This window comes from Salmo salar, chromosome 23 (assembly GCF_965601325.2).
Source record: "Salmo salar chromosome 23, fSalSal1, whole genome shotgun sequence".
In the NCBI taxonomy this organism is placed as follows: domain Eukaryota; kingdom Metazoa; phylum Chordata; class Actinopteri; order Salmoniformes; family Salmonidae; genus Salmo; species Salmo salar.
The window spans coordinates 48,142,280-48,161,413 of NC_138313.1; the positions used below are offsets into that span (position 1 = coordinate 48,142,280).

General features: G+C 46.7%; 1 protein-coding gene across 5 annotated transcripts in view; it reads left to right on the forward strand.

Annotated features, from left to right (window-relative positions):
* The window catches only part of LOC106584806 (myelin regulatory factor), a 118,495-nt gene that overhangs the window by 68,672 nt on the left and 30,689 nt on the right, over positions 1 to 19,134 (forward strand). For 2 of the 5 annotated variants that reach the window (XM_045705894.2, XM_045705896.2), the window contains exons 5-7: positions 9,270 to 9,474; positions 10,267 to 10,367; positions 17,487 to 17,622. In XM_045705894.2, coding sequence (XP_045561850.2) covers positions 9,270 to 9,474; positions 10,267 to 10,367; positions 17,487 to 17,622 — 442 coding nt within the window. The remainder of the gene's footprint in view (positions 1 to 9,269; positions 9,475 to 10,266; positions 10,368 to 17,486; positions 17,623 to 19,134) is intronic. The other 3 variants (XM_045705897.2, XM_045705900.2, XM_045705898.2) reach the window with 2 other exon arrangements.

Sequence of the window (19,134 nt, forward strand, 5' to 3'; positions counted from 1 at the left end):
CAGGGAGTTAGTTAGTCAGGAAGTGGTTGATGACTCTAGACTCAGTCAGACAGGGAGTTAGTTAGTCAGGAAGTGGTTGGTGACTCAGTCAGACAGGGAGTTAGTTAGTCAGGAAGTGGTTGGTGACTCTAGACTCAGTCAGAAAGGGAGGTAGTTAGTCAGGAAGTGGTTGATGACTCTAGACTCAGTCAGACAGGGAGTTAGTTAGTCAGGAAGTGGTTGGTGACTCAGTCAGACAGGGAGTTAGTTAGTCAGGAAGTGGTTGGTGACTCTAGACTCAGTCAGACAGGGAGTTAGTTAGTCAGGAAGTGGTTGGTGACTCAGTCAGACAGGGAGTTAGTTAGTCAGGAAGTGGTTGGTGACTCTAGACTCAGTCAGACAGGGAGTTAGTTAGTCAGGAAGTGGTTGGTGACTCAGTCAGACAGGGATTTAGTTAGTCAGGAAGTGGTTGATGACTCTAGACTCAGTCAGACAGGGAGTTAGTTAGTCAGGAAGTGGTTGGTGACTCAGTCAGACAGGGAGTTAGTTAGTCAGGAAGTGGTTGGTGACTCTAGACTCAGTCAGAAAGGGAGGTAGTTAGTCAGGAAGTGGTTGATGACTCTAGACTCAGTCAGACAGGGAGTTAGTTAGTCAGGAAGTGGTTGGTGACTCAGTCAGACAGGGAGTTAGTTAGTCAGGAAGTGGTTGGTGACTCTAGACTCAGTCAGACAGGGAGTTAGTTAGTCAGGAAGTGGTTGGTGACTCAGTCAGACAGGGAGTTAGTTAGTCAGGAAGTGGTTGGTGACTCTAGACTCAGTCAGAAAGGGAGTTAGTTAGTCAGGAAGTGTTTGATCACTCTAGACTCAGTCAGACAGGGAGTAAGTTAGTCAGGAAGTGGTTGGTGACTCAGTCAGACAGGGAGTTAGTTAGTCAGGAAGTGGTTGGTGACTCTAGACTCAGTCAGAAAGGGAGGTAGTTAGTCAGGAAGTGGTTGATGACTCTAGACTCAGTCAGACAGGGAGTTAGTTAGTCAGGAAGTGGTTGGTGACTCAGTCAGACAGGGAGTTAGTTAGTCAGGAAGTGGTTGGTGACTCTAGACTCAGTCAGACAGGGAGTTAGTTAGTCAGGAAGTGGTTGGTGACTCAGTCAGACAGGGAGTTAGTTAGTCAGGAAGTGGTTGGTGACTCTAGACTCAGTCAGAAAGGGAGGTAGTTAGTCAGGAAGTGGTTGATGACTCTAGACTCAGTCAGACAGGGAGTTAGTTAGTCAGGAAGTGGTTGGTGACTCAGTCAGACAGGGAGTTAGTTAGTCAGGAAGTGGTTGATGACTCTAGACTCAGTCAGACAGGGAGTTAGTTAGTCAGGAAGTGTTTGGTGACTCTAGACTCAGTCAGACAGGGAGTTAGTTAGTCAGGAAGTGGTTGGTGACTCTAGACTCAGTCAGAAAGGGAGGTAGTTAGTCAGGAAGTGGTTGATGACTCTAGACTCAGTCAGACAGGGAGTTAGTTAGTCAGGAAGTGGTTGGTGACTCAGTCAGACAGGGAGTTAGTTAGTCAGGAAGTGGTTGATGACTCTAGACTCAGTCAGACAGGGAGTTAGTTAGTCAGGAAGTGTTTGGTGACTCTAGACTCAGTCAGACAGGGAGTTAGTTAGTCAGGAAGTGGTTGGTGACTCAGTCAGACAGGGAGTTAGTTAGTCAGGAAGTGGTTGGTGACTCTAGACTCAGTCAGACAGGGAGTTAGTTAGTCAGGAAGTGGTTGGTGACTCAGTCAGACAGGGAGTTAGTTAGTCAGGAAGTGGTTGGTGACTCTAGACTCAGTCAGACAGGGAGTTAGTTAGTCAGGAAGTGGTTGGTGACTCAGTCAGACAGGGATTTAGTTAGTCAGGAAGTGGTTGATGACTCTAGACTCAGTCAGACAGGGAGTTAGTTAGTCAGGAAGTGGTTGGTGACTCAGTCAGACAGGGAGTTAGTTAGTCAGGAAGTGGTTGGTGACTCTAGACTCAGTCAGAAAGGGAGGTAGTTAGTCAGGAAGTGGTTGATGACTCTAGACTCAGTCAGACAGGGAGTTAGTTAGTCAGGAAGTGGTTGGTGACTCAGTCAGACAGGGAGTTAGTTAGTCAGGAACTGGTTGGTGACTCTAGCTTCAGTCAGACAGGGAGTTAGTTAGTCAGGAAGTGGTTGGTGACTCAGTCAGACAGGGAGTTAGTTAGTCAGGAAGTGGTTGGTGACTCTAGACTCAGTCAGAAAGTGAGTTAGTTAGTCAGGAAGTGTTTGATCACTCTAGACTCAGTCAGACAGGGAGTAAGTTAGTCAGGAAGTGGTTGGTGACTCAGTCAGACAGGGAGTTAGTTAGTCAGGAAGTGGTTGGTGACTCTAGACTCAGTCAGAAAGGGAGGTAGTTAGTCAGGAAGTGGTTGATGACTCTAGACTCAGTCAGACAGGGAGTTAGTTAGTCAGGAAGTGGTTGGTGACTCAGTCAGACAGGGAGTTAGTTAGTCAGGAAGTGGTTGGTGACTCTAGACTCAGTCAGACAGGGAGTTAGTTAGTCAGGAAGTGGTTGGTGACTCAGTCAGACAGGGAGTTAGTTAGTCAGGAAGTGGTTGGTGACTCTAGACTCAGTCAGAAAGGGAGGTAGTTAGTCAGGAAGTGGTTGATGACTCTAGACTCAGTCAGACAGGGAGTTAGTTAGTCAGGAAGTGGTTGGTGACTCAGTCAGACAGGGAGTTAGTTAGTCAGGAAGTGGTTGATGACTCTAGACTCAGTCAGACAGGGAGTTAGTTAGTCAGGAAGTGTTTGGTGACTCTAGACTCAGTCAGACAGGGAGTTAGTTAGTCAGGAAGTGGTTGGTGACTCTAGACTCAGTCAGAAAGGGAGGTAGTTAGTCAGGAAGTGGTTGATGACTCTAGACTCAGTCAGACAGGGAGTTAGTTAGTCAGGAAGTGGTTGGTGACTCAGTCAGACAGGGAGTTAGTTAGTCAGGAAGTGGTTGATGACTCTAGACTCAGTCAGACAGGGAGTTAGTTAGTCAGGAAGTGTTTGGTGACTCTAGACTCAGTCAGACAGGGAGTTAGTTAGTCAGGAAGTGGTTGGTGACTCAGTCAGACAGGGAGTTAGTTAGTCAGGAAGTGGTTGGTGACTCTAGACTCAGTCAGACAGGGAGTTAGTTAGTCAGGAAGTGGTTGGTGACTCAGTCAGACAGGGAGTTAGTTAGTCAGGAAGTGGTTGGTGACTCTAGACTCAGTCAGACAGGGAGTTAGTTAGTCAGGAAGTGGTTGGTGACTCAGTCAGACAGGGATTTAGTTAGTCAGGAAGTGGTTGATGACTCTAGACTCAGTCAGACAGGGAGTTAGTTAGTCAGGAAGTGGTTGGTGACTCAGTCAGACAGGGAGTTAGTTAGTCAGGAAGTGGTTGGTGACTCTAGACTCAGTCAGAAAGGGAGGTAGTTAGTCAGGAAGTGGTTGATGACTCTAGACTCAGTCAGACAGGGAGTTAGTTAGTCAGGAAGTGGTTGGTGACTCAGTCAGACAGGGAGTTAGTTAGTCAGGAACTGGTTGGTGACTCTAGACTCAGTCAGACAGGGAGTTAGTTAGTCAGGAAGTGGTTGGTGACTCAGTCAGACAGGGAGTTAGTTAGTCAGGAAGTGGTTGGTGACTCTAGACTCAGTCAGAAAGTGAGTTAATTAGTCAGGAAGTGTTTGATCACTCTAGACTCAGTCAGACAGGGAGTAAGTTAGTCAGGAAGTGGTTGGTGACTCAGTCAGACAGGGAGTTAGTTAGTCAGGAAGTGGTTGGTGACTCTAGACTCAGTCAGAAAGGGAGGTAGTTAGTCAGGAAGTGGTTGATGACTCTAGACTCAGTCAGACAGGGAGTTAGTTAGTCAGGAAGTGGTTGGTGACTCAGTCAGACAGGGAGTTAGTTAGTCAGGAAGTGGTTGGTGACTCTAGACTCAGTCAGACAGGGAGTTAGTTAGTCAGGAAGTGGTTGGTGACTCAGTCAGACAGGGAGTTAGTTAGTCAGGAAGTGGTTGGTGACTCTAGACTCAGTCAGAAAGGGAGGTAGTTAGTCAGGAAGTGGTTGATGACTCTAGACTCAGTCAGACAGGGAGTTAGTTAGTCAGGAAGTGGTTGGTGACTCAGTCAGACAGGGAGTTAGTTATTTAGGAAGTGGTTGATGACTCTAGACTCAGTCAGACAGGGAGTTAGTTAGTCAGGAAGTGTTTGGTGACTCTAGACTCAGTCAGACAGGGAGTTAGTTAGTCAGGAAGTGGTTGGTGACTCTAGACTCAGTCAGAAAGGGAGGTAGTTAGTCAGGAAGTGGTTGATGACTCTAGACTCAGTCAGACAGGGAGTTAGTTAGTCAGGAAGTGGTTGGTGACTCAGTCAGACAGGGAGTTAGTTAGTCAGGAAGTGGTTGATGACTCTAGACTCAGTCAGACAGGGAGTTAGTTAGTCAGGAAGTGTTTGGTGACTCTAGACTCAGTCAGACAGGGAGTTAGTTAGTCAGGAAGTGGTTGGTGACTCAGTCAGACAGGGAGTTAGTTAGTCAGGAAGTGGTTGGTGACTCTAGACTCAGTCAGACAGGGAGTTAGTTAGTCAGGAAGTGTTTGGTGACTCTAGACTCAGTCAGACAGGAAGGTAGTTAGTTAGTCAGGAAGTGTTTTGTGACTCTAGACTCAGTCAGACAGGGAGTTATTTAGTCAGGAAGTGTTTGGTGACTCAGTCAGACAGGGAGTTAGTTAGTCAGGAAGTGTTTGGTGACTCTAGACTCAGTCAGACAGGAAGGTAGTTAGTCAGGAAGTGTTTGGTGACTCTAGACTCAGTCAGACAGGGAGTTAGTTAGTCAGGAAGTGGTTGGTGACTCTAGACTCAGTCAGACAGGAAGGTAGTTAGTCAGAAAGTGTTTGGTGACTCTAGACTCAGTCAGACAGGAAGATAGTTAGTCAGGAAGTGGTTGATGACTCTAGACTCAGTCAGACATGGAGTTAGTTAGTCAGGAAGTGTTTGGTGACTCTAGACTCAGTCAGACAGGGAGTTAGTTAGTCAGGAAGTGTTTGGTGACTCAGTCAGACAGGGAGTTAGTTAGTCAGGAAGTGGTTGGTGACTCTAGACTCAGTCAGACAGGGAGTTAGTTAGTCAGGAAGTGGTTGGTGACTCAGTCAGACAGGGAGTTAGTTAGTCAGGAAGTGGTTGGTGACTCTAGACTCAGTCAGACAGGGAGTTAGTTAGTCAGGAAGTGGTTGGTGACTCTAGACTCAGTCAGACAGGGAGTTAGTTAGTCAGGAAGTGTTTGGTGACTCTAGACTCAGTCAGACAGGAAGGTAGTTAGTCAGGAAGTGTTTGGTGACTCTAGACTCAGTCAGACAGGAAGGTAGTTAGTCAGGAAGTGGTTGGTGACTCTAGACTCAGTCAGAAAGGGAGGTAGTTAGTCAGGAAGTGGTTGGTGACTCTAGACTCAGTCAGACAGGGAGTTAGTTAGTCAGGAAGTGTTTGGTGACTCAGTCAGACAGGGAGTTAGTTAGTCAGGAAGTGGTTGGTGACTCGAGACTCAGTCAGACAGGGAGGTAGTTAGTCAGGAAGTGTTTGGTGACTCTAGACTCAGTCAGACAGGAAGGTAGTTAGTCAGGAAGTGTTTGGTGACTCTAGACTCAGTCAGACAGGAAGGTAGTTAGTCAGGAAATGGTTGGTGACTCAGTCAGACAGGGAGTTAGTTAGTCAGGAAGTGGTTGGTGACTCGAGACTCAGTCAGACAGGGAGTTAGTTAGTCAGGAAGTGATTGGTGACTCTAGACTCAGTCAGACAGGGAGGTAGTTAGTCAGGAAGTGTTTGGTGACTCTAGACTCAGTCAGACAGGAAGGTAGTTAGTCAGGAAGTGGTTGGTGACTCTAGACTCAGCTCAGTGGAGGACTACGATGTGTCAGATCAGTGGTAAAACAAGGAGTGGAGCCGGAGAGATAGACTGATGATACAGTATCCCTACACAGGTAGGTGTGCGGTATATACTTACAGACAGAGGTACTGTCCCAAATGGCACCCTATTCCCTATATAGTGCACTACATTTGAACAGGGCCACTGGGGATCATAGGGCTCTGTTTAAAAGTAGTGCACTATATAGAGAATATGTTGTCATTTGGGACAGTGCATAGTTGTGCAGTATAGAGACGGACGGACTCATACGGTCCGTCCGTCTCTCTCTCTGCTGTGTCTCTGTTCAGATCAATAGATGTTACTGATCTCTTCTGGTCATTTGAATGGAGGAACAAGAATTGGACAAAATTTGGTTAATAAGTTTGTGTAAATCAATACATTCTTTACAGAGAAATCTCCTGTGTCATTTATTGATTTCAACTTTATCCAATTTATCTGGAGAGGAAATTTGATCATAGAACTTATGAAATGTTTTTTTTTTTTCGCTCTGTGGAATATCATTTTTGAGATGAAATCTAGATTGTAAAATCTGCTATCTTAAATACCTGATGGAACTGTGAAACGGTATCATAATAGCTGGATTTCATTGAGTATATTTCAATACATTTCTCACTGAAATTCTAGGTATCTTTCTGAATTCCAACACAAGTTGTAGATGGCTATACAAACTCACAATGTAGCCTACTTATGTCAACACAATGTTCTCACGTCCACCTGTGTTGGTCTTTCCCATCAGTGAGAAGGTGTGGGCAGGTCTTATCTGATTGGCTGAGCTCCAGGAAGGAACAATGGAAAGTACCATTAGCCTAAGGTGGAGGGAACCTGGACTGATTACACACTAGATGAGGAATGAAATATAATATTACAGTATGGATATAGATGTTAGTGACGGTAAGGTTGACCAGATGGGAAGGTTGACCAGATGGAAAGGTTGACCAGATGGGAAGGTTGACCAGATGGGAAGGTTGACCAGATGGAAAGGTTGACCAGATGGGAAGGTTGACCAGATGGAAGGTTGACCAGATGGGAAGGTTGACCAGATGGAAATGTTGACCAGATGGGAAGGTTGACCAGATGGAAAGGTTGACCAGATGGGAAGGTTGACCAGATGGAAAGGATGACCAGATGGGAAGGTTGACCAGATGGGAAGGTTGACCAAATGGGAAGGTTGACCAGATGGGAAGGTTGACCAGATGGGAAGGTTGACCAGATGGAAAGGTTGACCAGATGGAAAGGTTGACCAGATGGGAAGGTTGACCAAATGGGAAGGTTGACCAGATGGGAAGGTTGACCAGATGGAAGGTTGACCAGATGGGAAGGTTGACCAGATGGAAATGTTGACCAGATGGGAAGGTTGACCAGATGGAAAGGTTGACCAGATGGGAAGGTTGACCAGATGGGAAGGTTGACCAGATGGGAAGGTTGACCAGATGGGAAGGTTGACCAGATTTGAAGGTTGACCAGATTTGAAGGTTGACCAGATTTGATGGTTGACCAGATGGGAAGCTTCACACTCACAGCAAATAGAACACACACACTCTGTGTCATCAGAGGTCAAAGTTTGCTGGCAAAAATATTGTTTTTTAACCTGGGCCACCGATGATTAAAAAAAACGAAATACACCAAACTAGGAACCCTAGTCAGCCTTCAGTGTATCTGGGCCTTTTATCAGGACATGTTATATTCCAAGCTATTGTAGCTATTGTCAGAACAGATCTTGAAACATGTAAAACTGAAATTACAATGGAACCGATTAAACACCTAAACATGTTCCTTTGTGTCTTCCTTCCTGTCTTCCTCCCTGTCTTCATGTCTTCCTCTGTCTTCCTGTCTTCCTCCCTGTCTTCCTCCCTGTCTTCCTCCCTGTCTTCATGTCTTCCTCTGTCTTCCTGTCTTCCTCCCTGTCTTCCTTCCTGTCTTCCTCCCTGTCTTCATGTCTTCCTCTGTCTTCCTGTCTTCCTCCCTGTCTTCTTCCCTGTCTTCCTCCCTGTCTTCCTCCCTGTCTTTCTCCCTGTCTTCCTTCCTGTCTTCATCCCTGTCTTCCTTCCTGTCTTCCTTCCTGTCTTCATCCCTGTCTTCATCCCTGTCTTCCTCCCTGTCTTCCTACCTGTCTTCCTCCCTGTCTTCCTCCCTGTCTTCCTACCTGTCTTCCTACCTGTCTTCCTCCCTGTCTTCCTCCCTGTCTTCCTTCCTGTCTTCATCCCTGTCTTCATCCCTGTCTTCCTCCCTGTCTTCCTTCCTGTCTTCCTCCCTGTCTTCCTCCCTGTCTTCTTCCCTGTCTTCCTCCCTGTCTTCCTCCATGTCTTCATCCCTGTCTTCCTCCCTGTCTTCCTTCCTGTCTTCCTCCCTGTCTTCCTCCCTGTCTTCTTCCCTGTCTTCCTCCCTGTCTTCCTCCATGTCTTCATCCCTGTCTTCCTCCCTGTCTTCCTTCCTGTCTTCCTTCCTGTCTTCCTCCCTGTCTTCCTTCCTGTCTTCCTCCCTGTCTTCCTTCCTGTCTTCCTTCCTGTCTTCTTCCCTGTCTTCCTCCCTGTCTTCCTCCCTGTCTTCTTCCCTGTCTTCCTCCCTGTCTTCCTACCTGTCTTCTTCCCTGTCTTCCTCCCTGTCTTCCTCCCTGTCTTCCTCCCTGTCTTCCTCCCTGTCTTCCTACCTGTCTTCTTCCCTGTCTTCCTCCCTGTCTTCATCCCTGTCTTCCTCCCTGTCTTCCTCCCTGTCTTCCTCCCTGTCTTCCTACCTGTCTTCCTCCCTGTCTTCCTCCCTGTCTTCCTCCCTGTCTTCCTCCCTGTCTTCCTACCTGTCTTCCTCCCTGTCTTCCTCCCTGTCTTCCTACCTGTCTTCCTCCCTGTCTTCCTCCATGTCTTCCTCCCTGTCTTCCTCCCTGTCTTCCTCCCTGTCTTCCTACCTGTCTTCCTCCCTGTCTTCTTCCCTGTCTTCCTCCCTGTCTTCCTCCCTGTCTTCCTCCCTGTCTTCCTACCTGTCTTCCTCCCTGTCTTCCTCCCTGTCTTCCTCCCTGTCTTCCTCCCTGTCTTCCTCCCTGTCTTCCTACCTGTCTTCCTCCCTGTCTTCCTACCTGTCTTCCTCCCTGTCTTCCTCCATGTCTTCCTCCCTGTCTTCCTCCCTGTCTTCCTCCCTGTCTTCCTACCTGTCTTCCTCCCTGTCTTCCTTCCTGTCTTCCTCCCTGTCTTCCTCCCTGTCTTCCTCCCTGTCTTCCTCCCTGTCTTCCTACCTGTCTTCCTCCCTGTCTTCATACCTGTCTTCCTCCCTGTCTTCCTACCTGTCTTCCTCCCTGTCTTCATCCCTGTCTTCCTTCCTGTCTTCCTTCCTGTCTTCCTCCCTGTCTTCATACCTGTCTTCGTCCCTGTCTTCCAGACACTCACATGCTGAGGACCATGACACCAGAGAACATGTGTCACATGACCCCGCCACCTCTACCCCCACACGGCCACGGCTATCCCAACATGCACCGGGACATGTACCTGAAACCCGAGCCAATGATCTCACAGTACCCTGTTGGCCCCGCCTCCAGTGGGAGTGGACAGGACCTGCTGATGCATCAACTTCTTCAACAGCAGGAGTGAGTGATCGATCAACCAATCAATCAATCAATCAATCAATCAGCCAATCACTTACTACTGCAGTACTCACAGCAGGGCCAGGTGTGAGTGATGGGTGTAGGAGAGAGGGAGGGAGAGATGGATGAGAGAGGGATGGAAGGGTGGTAAGAGAGAGAGAAGAGGGAGGAGAGAAAGATGTTTGATAAGGGAGGAGAGGGGTGTCACCAGGAACTGCAGCACACAGCTGGGCCAGGAGTGGAGGAGGGAGGGAGTGTAGAGGGAGGAGGGAGGGGGGAGGGAGGAGGAGGGAGTGTAGAGGGAGGAGGGAGTGTAGAGGGAGGAGGGAGGGAGGGAGGAGGGAGTGTAGCGAGAGGAGGGAGGGAGGGAGGAGGGAGTGTAGAGGGAGGAGGGAGGGAGGGGGAGGGAGGAGGGAGGGATGGGGAGGGAGGAGGGAGTGTAGAGGGAGGAGGGAGGGAGGGAGGAGGGAGTGTAGAGGGAGGAGGGAGGGAGGGAGGAGGGAGTGTATAGGGGGGAGGGCGGGAGGGGGAGGAGGGAGGCAGGAGGGAGGGAGGGAGGAGAGAGGGAGGAAGGGAGGGCAGAGGAAGGGAGGAAGGGAGAAGGAAAGGTTAGAGAGGGAGAGAAAGACAGATAACAAATCACATAATATGTTATAGCGGATCAATCAATATCTCAATGGAAATGCTTTATTTCATCGTGTGTGTGTGCGTGTGTGTGTGTGTGTGTGTGTGTGTGTGTGTGTGTGTGTGTGTGTGTGTGTGTGTGTGTGTGTGTGTGTGTGTGTGTGTTTACAGTGGGATACCAGTCCACCAGACAAAGAAGAGAAAACCCTCTGACTCTCCAAACAGCACCCTCAACTCTCAGATCCTCACAGGTATCATCAAACAAGAGCCAGGTAGGCAGGCATATCTTTGTCTGTCTCTCTCTCTCTCTCTCTCTCTGTGTCTCTATCTCTCTTTCCTCCCTCTCGCTCTCTCTCTGTTCATTCTCTCCCTCTCAATTCAATTACATTTAAATTCAAGGGTTTTATTGTCATGGGAAACATATGTTTACATTTGCCAAAGCAAGTGAAGTAGATAATAATCAAAAGTGAAATAAACAATAAAAATGACCAGTAAACATTACACTCACAAAAGTTCCAAAAGAATAAAGACATTTCAAATGTCATTATGTGCAATTAGTTAAAGTACAAAATGGAAAATAAATAAAGATAAACATGGGGTTCTCTGGTTTCCCTTGTGGCCATTTTCTCTCTCTCCCTCTCTGTCTGTATCTCTCCCTCTCTATCTGTATCTCTCCCTCTCTGTCTGTATCTCTCTTCTCTCCCTCTCTGTCTGTATCTCTCCCTCTCTGTCTGTATCTCTCCCTCTCTATCTGTATCTCTCCCTCTCTGTCTGTATCTCTCTTCTCTCCCTCTCTGTCTGTATCTCTCCCTCTCTGTCTGTATCTCTCCCTCTCTGTCTGTATCTCTCTTCTCTCCCTCTCTATCTGTATCTCTCTCTCTCCCTCTCTGTCTGTATCTCTCCCTCTCTATCTGTATCTCTCTCTCTCCCTCTCTGTCTGTATCTCTCCCTCTCTGTCTGTATCTCTCTCTCTCCCTCTCTGTCTGTATCTCTCTTCTCTCCCTCTCTGTCTGTATCTCTCCCTCTCTGTCTGTATCTCTCTTCTCTCCCTCTCTGTCTGTATCTCTCCCTCTCTGTCTGTATCTCTCCCTCTCTGTCTGTATCTCTCCCTCTCTGTCTGTATCTCTCCCTCTCTGTCTGTATCTCTCCCTCTCTGTCTGTATCTCTCCCTCTCTGTCTGTATCTCTCCCTCTCTGTCTGTATCTCTCCCTCTCTGTCTGTATCTCTCCCTCTCTGTCTGTATCTCTCCCTCTCTGTCTGTATCTCTCCCTCTCTATCTGTATCTCTCTTCTCTCCCTCTCTGTCTGTATCTCTCTTCTCTCCCTCTCTGTCTGTATCTCTCCCTCTCTATCTGTATCTCTCTTCTCTCCCTCTCTGTCTGTATCTCTCCCTCTCTATCTGTATCTCTCCCTCTCTATCTGTATCTCTCCCTCTCTATCTGTATCTCTCTTCTCTCTATCTGTATCTCTCCCTCTCTGTCTGTATCTCTCCCTCTCTGTCTGTATCTCTCTCTCTCTATCTGTATCTCTCTTCTCTCCCTCTCTGTCTGTATCTCTCTTCTCTCCCTCTCTGTCTGTATCTCTCCCTCTCTATCTGTATCTCTCTTCTCTCCCTCTCTGTCTGTATCTCTCCCTCTCTATCTGTATCTCTCCCTCTCTATCTGTATCTCTCCCTCTCTATCTGTATCTCTCCCTCTCTATCTGTATCTCTCCCTCTCTGTCTGTATCTCTCCCTCTCTGTCTGTATCTCTCCCTCTCTATCTGTATCTCTCCCTCTCTATCTGTATCTCTCCCTCTCTATCTGTATCTCTCCCTCTCTGTCTGTATCTCTCCCTCTCTGTCTGTATCTCTCCCTCTCTATCTGTATCTCTCCCTCTCTATCTGTATCTCTCCCTCTCTATCTGTATCTCTCTTCTCTCCCTCTCTGTCTGTATCTCTCCCTCTCTGTCTGTATCTCTCTCACCCTCTCTGTCTGTATCTCTCTTCTCTCCCTCTCTGTCTGTATCTCTCTTCTCACCCTCTCTGTCTGTATCTCTCCCTCTCTATCTGTATCTCACCCTCTCTGTCTGTATCTCTCCCTCTCTGTCTGTATCTCTCCCTCTCTATCTGTATCTCTCTCTCTCCCTCTCTGTCTGTATCTCTCCCTCTCTATCTGTATCTCTCCCTCTCTGTCTGTATCTCTCCCTCTCTGTCTGTATCTCTCCCTCTCTGTCTGTATCTCTCCCTCTCTATCTGTATCTCTCTCTCTCCCTCTCTGTCTGTATCTCTCCCTCTCTGTCTGTATCTCTCCCTCTCTATCTGTATCTCTCTTCTCTCCCTCTCTATCTGTATCTCTCTTCTCTCCCTCTCTGTCTGTATCTCTCCCTCTCTATCTGTATCTCTCCCTCTCTGTCTGTATCTCTCCCTCTCTGTCTGTATCTCTCCCTCTCTATCTGTATCTCTCTTCTCTCCCTCTCTGTCTCTCTCTCACCCTCTCTGTCTGTATCTCTCTTCTCTCCCTCTCTGTCTGTATCTCTCTTCTCTCCCTCTCTGTCTGTATCTCTCCCTCTCTGTCTGTATCTCTCCCTCTCTGTCTGTATCTCTCTTCTCTCCCTCTCTGTCTGTATCTCTCCCTCTCTGTCTGTATCTCTCCCTCTCTGTCTGTATCTCTCTTCTCTCCCTCTCTGTCTGTATCTCTCCCTCTCTATCTGTATCTCTCTTCTCTCCCTCTCTGTCTGTATCTCTCCCTCTCTGTCTGTATCTCTCCCTCTCTATCTGTATCTCTCTCTCCCTCTCTGTCTGTATCTCTCTTCTCTCCCTCTCTATCTGTATCTCTCTTCTCTCCCTCTCTGTCTGTATCTCTCCCTCTCTGTCTGTATCTCTCCCTCTCTGTCTGTATCTCTCTTCTCTCCCTCTCTGTCTGTATCTCTCTCTCTCTGTCTGTATCTCTCTTCTCTCCCTCTCTATCTGTATCTCTCCCTCTCTATCTGTATCTCTCTTCTCTCCCTCTCTGTCTGTATCTCTCCCTCTCTGTCTGTATCTCTCTCTCTCCCTCTCTATCTGTATCTCTCTCTCTCTATCTGTATCTCTCTTCTCTCCCTCTCTATCTGTATCTCTCTCTCTCTATCTGTATCTCTCCCTCTATATCTGTATCTCTCTTCTCTCCCTCTCTGTCTGTATCTCTCCCTCTCTATCTGTATCTCTCTTCTCTCCCTCTCTGTCTGTATCTCTCTTCTCTCCCTCTCTGTCTGTATCTCTCCCTCTCTATCTGTATCTCTCTTCTCTCCCTCTCTGTCTGTATCTCTCTTCTCTCCCTCTCTGTCTGTATCTCTCCCTCTCTGTCTGTATCTCTCTTCTCTCCCTCTCTGTCTGTATCTCTCCCTCTCTATCTGTATCTCTCCCTCTCTGTCTGTATCTCTCTTCTCTCCCTCTCTGTCTGTATCTCTCCCTCTCTGTCTGTATCTCTCTCTCTCCCTCTCTGTCTGTATCTCTCTCTCTGTGTGTCTGTATCTCTCTCTCTCCCTCTCTGTCTGTATCTCTCTCTCTCCCTCTCTGTCTGTATCTCTCTTCTCTCCCTCTCTATCTGTATCTCTCCCTCTCTATCTGTATCTCTCCCTCTCTGTCTGTATCTCTCTTCTCTCCCTCTCTGTCTGTATCTCTCCCTCTCTGTCTGTATCTCTCTTCTCTCCCTCTCTATCTGTATCTCTCCCTCTCTATCTGTATCTCTCTTCTCTCCCTCTCTGTCTGTATCTCTCCCTCTCTGTCTGTATCTCTCTTCTCTCCCTCTCTGTCTGTATCTCTCTTCTCTCCCTCTCTGTCTGTATCTCTCCCTCTCTGTCTGTATCTCTCTTCTCTCCCTCTCTATCTGTATCTCTCCCTCTCTATCTGTATCTCTCTTCTCTCCCTCTCTGTCTGTATCTCTCCCTCTCTGTCTGTATCTCTCTCTCTCCCTCTCTGTCTGTATCTCTCTCTCTCCCTCTCTGTCTGTATCTCTCTCTCTCTTTCTGTCTGTATCTCTCTCTCTCCCTCTCTGTCTGTATCTCTCTCTCTCTGTCTGTATCTCTCTTTTCTCCCTCTCTGTCTGTATCTCTCCCTCTCTATCTGTATCTCTCCCTCTCTATCTGTATCTCTCTCTCTCCCTCTCTGTCTGTATCTCTCTCTCTCCCTCTCTGTCTGTATCTCTCTCTCTCTTTCTGTCTGTATCTCTCTCTCTCCCTCTCTGTCTGTATCTCTCTCTCTCCCTCTCTGTCTGTATCTCTCTCTCTCTTTCTGTCTGTATCTCTCTCTCTCCCTCTCTGTCTGTATCTCTCTCTCTCTGTCTGTATCTCTCTTCTCTCCCTCTCTGTCTGTATCTCTCTCTCTCTGTCTATATCTCTCTCTCTCTCTCTCTGTCTGTATCTCTCTCTCCCTCTCTGTCTGTATCTCTCTCTCTCCCTCTCTGTCTGTATCTCTCTCTCTCTGTCTGTATCTCTCTCTCTCCCTCTCTGTCTGTCTCTCTCTCTCCCTGTCTGTATCTCTCTTTTCTCCCTCTCTGTCTGTATCTCTCTCCCTCGCTGTCTGTATCTCTCTTTCCCTCTCTGTCTGTATCTCTCTCTCACCCTCTCTGTCTGTATCTCTCTCTCTCCCTCTGTCTGTATCTCTCTTCACTCCCTCTCTGTCTGTATCTCTCTCTCTCTGTGTCTGTATCTCTCTCTCTCCCTCTCTGTGTATCTCTCTCTCTCCCTCTCTGTCTGTATCTCTCTCTCTCCCTCTCTGTCTGTATCTCTCTCTCTCTGTCTGTATCTCTCTTCTCTCCCTCTCTATCTGTATCTCTCCCTCTCTATCTGTATCTCTCTTCTCTCCCTCTCTGTCTGTATCTCTCCCTCTCTGTCTGTATCTCTCTCTCTCCCTCTCTATCTGTATCTCTCTCTCTCTATCTGTATCTCTCTTCTCTCCCTCTCTATCTGTATCTCTCTCTCTCTATCTGTATCTCTCCCTCTCTATCTGTATCTCTCTTCTCTCCCTCTCTGTCTGTATCTCTCCCTCTCTATCTGTATCTCTCTTCTCTCCCTCTCTGTCTGTATCTCTCTCTCTCCCTCTCTATCTGTATCTCTCCCTCTCTGTCTGTATCTCTCTTCTCTCCCTCTCTATCTGTATCTCTCCCTCTCTATCTGTATCTCTCTTCTCTCCCTCTCTGTCTGTATCTCTCCCTCTCTATCTGTATCTCTCTTCTCTCCCTCTCTGTCTGTATCTCTCTTCTCTCCCTCTCTGTCTGTATCTCTCCCTCTCTGTCTGTATCTCTCTTCTCTCCCTCTCTGTCTGTATCTCTCCCTCTCTATCTGTATCTCTCCCTCTCTGTCTGTATCTCTCTTCTCTCCCTCTCTGTCTGTATCTCTCCCTCTCTGTCTGTATCTCTCTCTCTCCCTCTCTGTCTGTATCTCTCTCTCTGTGTGTCTGTATCTCTCTCTCTCCCTCTCTGTCTGTATCTCTCTCTCTCCCTCTCTGTCTGTATCTCTCTTCTCTCCCTCTCTATCTGTATCTCTCCCTCTCTATCTGTATCTCTCCCTCTCTGTCTGTATCTCTCTTCTCTCCCTCTCTGTCTGTATCTCTCCCTCTCTGTCTGTATCTCTCTTCTCTCCCTCTCTATCTGTATCTCTCCCTCTCTATCTGTATCTCTCTTCTCTCCCTCTCTGTCTGTATCTCTCCCTCTCTGTCTGTATCTCTCTTCTCTCCCTCTCTGTCTGTATCTCTCTTCTCTCCCTCTCTGTCTGTATCTCTCCCTCTCTGTCTGTATCTCTCTTCTCTCCCTCTCTATCTGTATCTCTCCCTCTCTATCTGTATCTCTCTTCTCTCCCTCTCTGTCTGTATCTCTCCCTCTCTGTCTGTATCTCTCTCCCTCCCTCTCTGTCTGTATCTCTCTCTCTCCCTCTCTGTCTGTATCTCTCTCTCTCTTTCTGTCTGTATCGCTCTCTCTCCCTCTCTGTCTGTATCTCTCTCTCTCTGTCTGTATCTCTCTTTTCTCCCTCTCTGTCTGTATCTCTCCCTCTCTATCTGTATCTCTCCCTCTCTATCTGTATCTCTCTCTCTCCCTCTCTGTCTGTATCTCTCTCTCTCCCTCTCTGTCTGTATCTCTCTCTCTCTTTCTGTCTGTATCTCTCTCTCTCCCTCTCTGTCTGTATCTCTCTCTCTCCCTCTCTGTCTGTATCTCTCTCTCTCTTTCTGTCTGTATCTCTCTCTCTCCCTCTCTGTCTGTATCTCTCTCTCTCTGTCTGTATCTCTCTTCTCTCCCTCTCTGTCTGTATCTCTCTCTCTCTGTCTATCTCTCTCTCTCTCTCTCTCTGTCTGTATCTCTCTCTCCCTCTCTGTCTGTATCTCTCTCTCTCCCTCTCTGTCTGTATCTCTCTCTCTCTGTCTGTATCTCTCTCTCTCCCTCTCTGTCTGTCTCTCTCTCTCCCTGTCTGTATCTCTCTTTTCTCCCTCTCTGTCTGTATCTCTCTCCCTCGCTGTCTGTATCTCTCTTTCCCTCTCTGTCTGTATCTCTCTCTCACCCTCTCTGTCTGTATCTCTCTCTCTCCCTCTGTCTGTATCTCTCTTCACTCCCTCTCTGTCTGTATCTCTCTCTCTCTGTGTCTGTATCTCTCTCTCTCCCTCTCTGTGTATCTCTCTCTCTCCCTCTCTGTCTGTATCTCTCTCTCTCCCTCTCTGTCTGTATCTCTCTCTCTCTTTTTGTCTGTATCTCTCTCTCTCCCTCTCTGTCTGTATCTCTCTCTCTCTGTCTATATCTCTCTCTCTCCCTCTCTGTCTGTATCCCTCTCTCTCCCTCTCTGTCTGTCTCTCTCTCTCACCCTCTCTGTCTGTATCTCTCCCTCTCTGTCTGTATCTCTCCCTCTCTGTCTGTATCTCTCTCTCACCCTCTCTGTCTGTATCTCTCTCTCCCTCTCTGTATCTCTCTCTCTCCCTCTCTGTATCTCTCTCTCTCCCTCTCTGTCTGTATCTCTCTTCTCTCCCTCTCTGTCTGTATCTCTCTCTCTCTCCCTCTCTGTCTGTATCTCTCTCTCACCCTCTCTGTCTGTATCTCTCTTCTCTCCCTCTCTGTCTGTATCTCTCTCTCTCTCCCTCTCTGTCTGTATCTCTCTCTCTCCCTCTCTGTCTGTATCTCTCTCTCTCCCTCTCTGTCTGTATCTCTCTCTCTCTCTTCTCTGTCTCTCTTTCTTTCTTTCTTTCTTTCTCTTTCCTTCTCTCTATTTCTCCATTACCTCATTCTTTTATCCGGTCATACCCATTACCATTTACCAAAATGATCAGGTTTTCCAGAAATACTAGCTGGAGGATCCAACCCTGGATTTCTGGAAAACCTGAGAATTTGGGAAATTTACAGAAAAGGCATAAAATTGTGTAGATTAAAATGTAATCTTGTGTTTCCCCCTTACGCAGTAGACATTGTTTCTGGCCCAGGTTTGATGGCGGATGCAGATAACTCCTACCTGGACCCTAACTACCAGTGTATAAAGTGGCAGCCGCACCAGCAGAACAAGTGGACGCCGCTGTACGACGTCAACTGCAAAGAACTGTGAGTGTTTCTCTGTCACTACTCTCTATCAACTGAAATGACTGTTATAGAGGATAGTGTTATTTCTGTTAGAGGATAGTGTTGTTTCTGTTATAGAGGATAGTGTTGTTTCTGCTATAGAGGATAGTGTTGTTTCTGCTATAGAGGATAGTGTTGTTTCTGTTATAGAGGATAGTGTTGTTTCTGCTACAGAGGATAGTGTTGTTTCTGCTACAGAGGATAGTGTTTCTGTTATAGAGGATAGTGTTGTTTCTGTTAGAGGATAGTGTTGTTTCTGTTATAGAGGATAGTGTTGTTTCTGTTATAGAGGATAGTGTTGTTTCTGTTATAGAGGATAGTGTTGTTTCTGCTACAGAGGATAGTGTTTCTGTTATAGAGGATAGTGTTGTTTCTGTTATAGAGGATAGTGTTGTTTCTGCTATAGAGGATAGTGTTTCTGTTATAGAGGATAGTGTTGTTTCTGCTATAGAGGATAGTGTTGTTTCTGTTAGAGGATAGTGTTGTTTCTGTTAGAGGATAGTGTTGTTTCTGTTAGAGGATAGTGTTGTTTCTGCTATAGAGGAAAGTGTTGTTTATGTTATAGAGGATAGTGTTGTTTCTGTTATAGAGGATAGTGTTGTTTCTGTTATAGAGGATAGATGTTTCTGTTATAGAGGATAGTGTTGTTTCTGTTATAGAGGATAGTGTTGTTTCTGCTATAGAGGATAGTGTTGTTTCTGTTATAGAGTATAGTGTTTCTGTTATAGAGGATAGTGTTGTTTCTGTTATAGAGGATAGTGTTGTTTCTGCTATAGAGGATAGTGTTTCTGTTATAGAGGATAGTGTTGTTTCTGCTATAGAGGATAGTGTTGTTTCTGTTATAGAGTATAGTGTTTCTGTTATAGAGGATAGTGTTGTTTCTGCTATAGAGGATAGTGTTGTTTCTGTTATAGAGTATAGTGTTTATGTTATAGAGGATGGTGTTGTTTCTGTTATAGAGGATAGTGTTGTTTCTGTTATAGAGGATAGTGTTTCTGTTATAGAGGATAGTGTTGTTTCTGTTATAGAGGATAGTGTTTCTGTTATAGAGGATAGTGTTGTTTCTGTTATAGAGGATAGTGTTGTTTCTGTTATAGAGGATAGTGTTTCTGTTATAGAGGATAGTGTTGTTTCTGCTATAGAGGATAGTGTTGTTTCTGCTTTGGGGATAGTGTTGTTTCTGTTATAGAGGATAGTGTTGTTTCTGTTAGAGGATAGTGTTGTTTCTGTTATAGAGGATAGTGTTGTTTCTGTTAGAGGATAGTGTTGTTTCTGTTATAGAGGATAGTGTTGTTTCTGTTATAGAGGATAGTGTTGTTTCTGTTATAGAGGATAGTGTTGTTTCTGTTAGAGGATAGTGTTGTTTCTGCTATAGAGGATAGTGTTGTTTCTGTTAGAGGATAGTGTTTCTGTTATAGAGGATAGTGTTTCTGTTATAGAGGATAGTGTTGTTTCTGCTACAGAGGATAGTGTTGTTTCTGTTATAGAGGATAG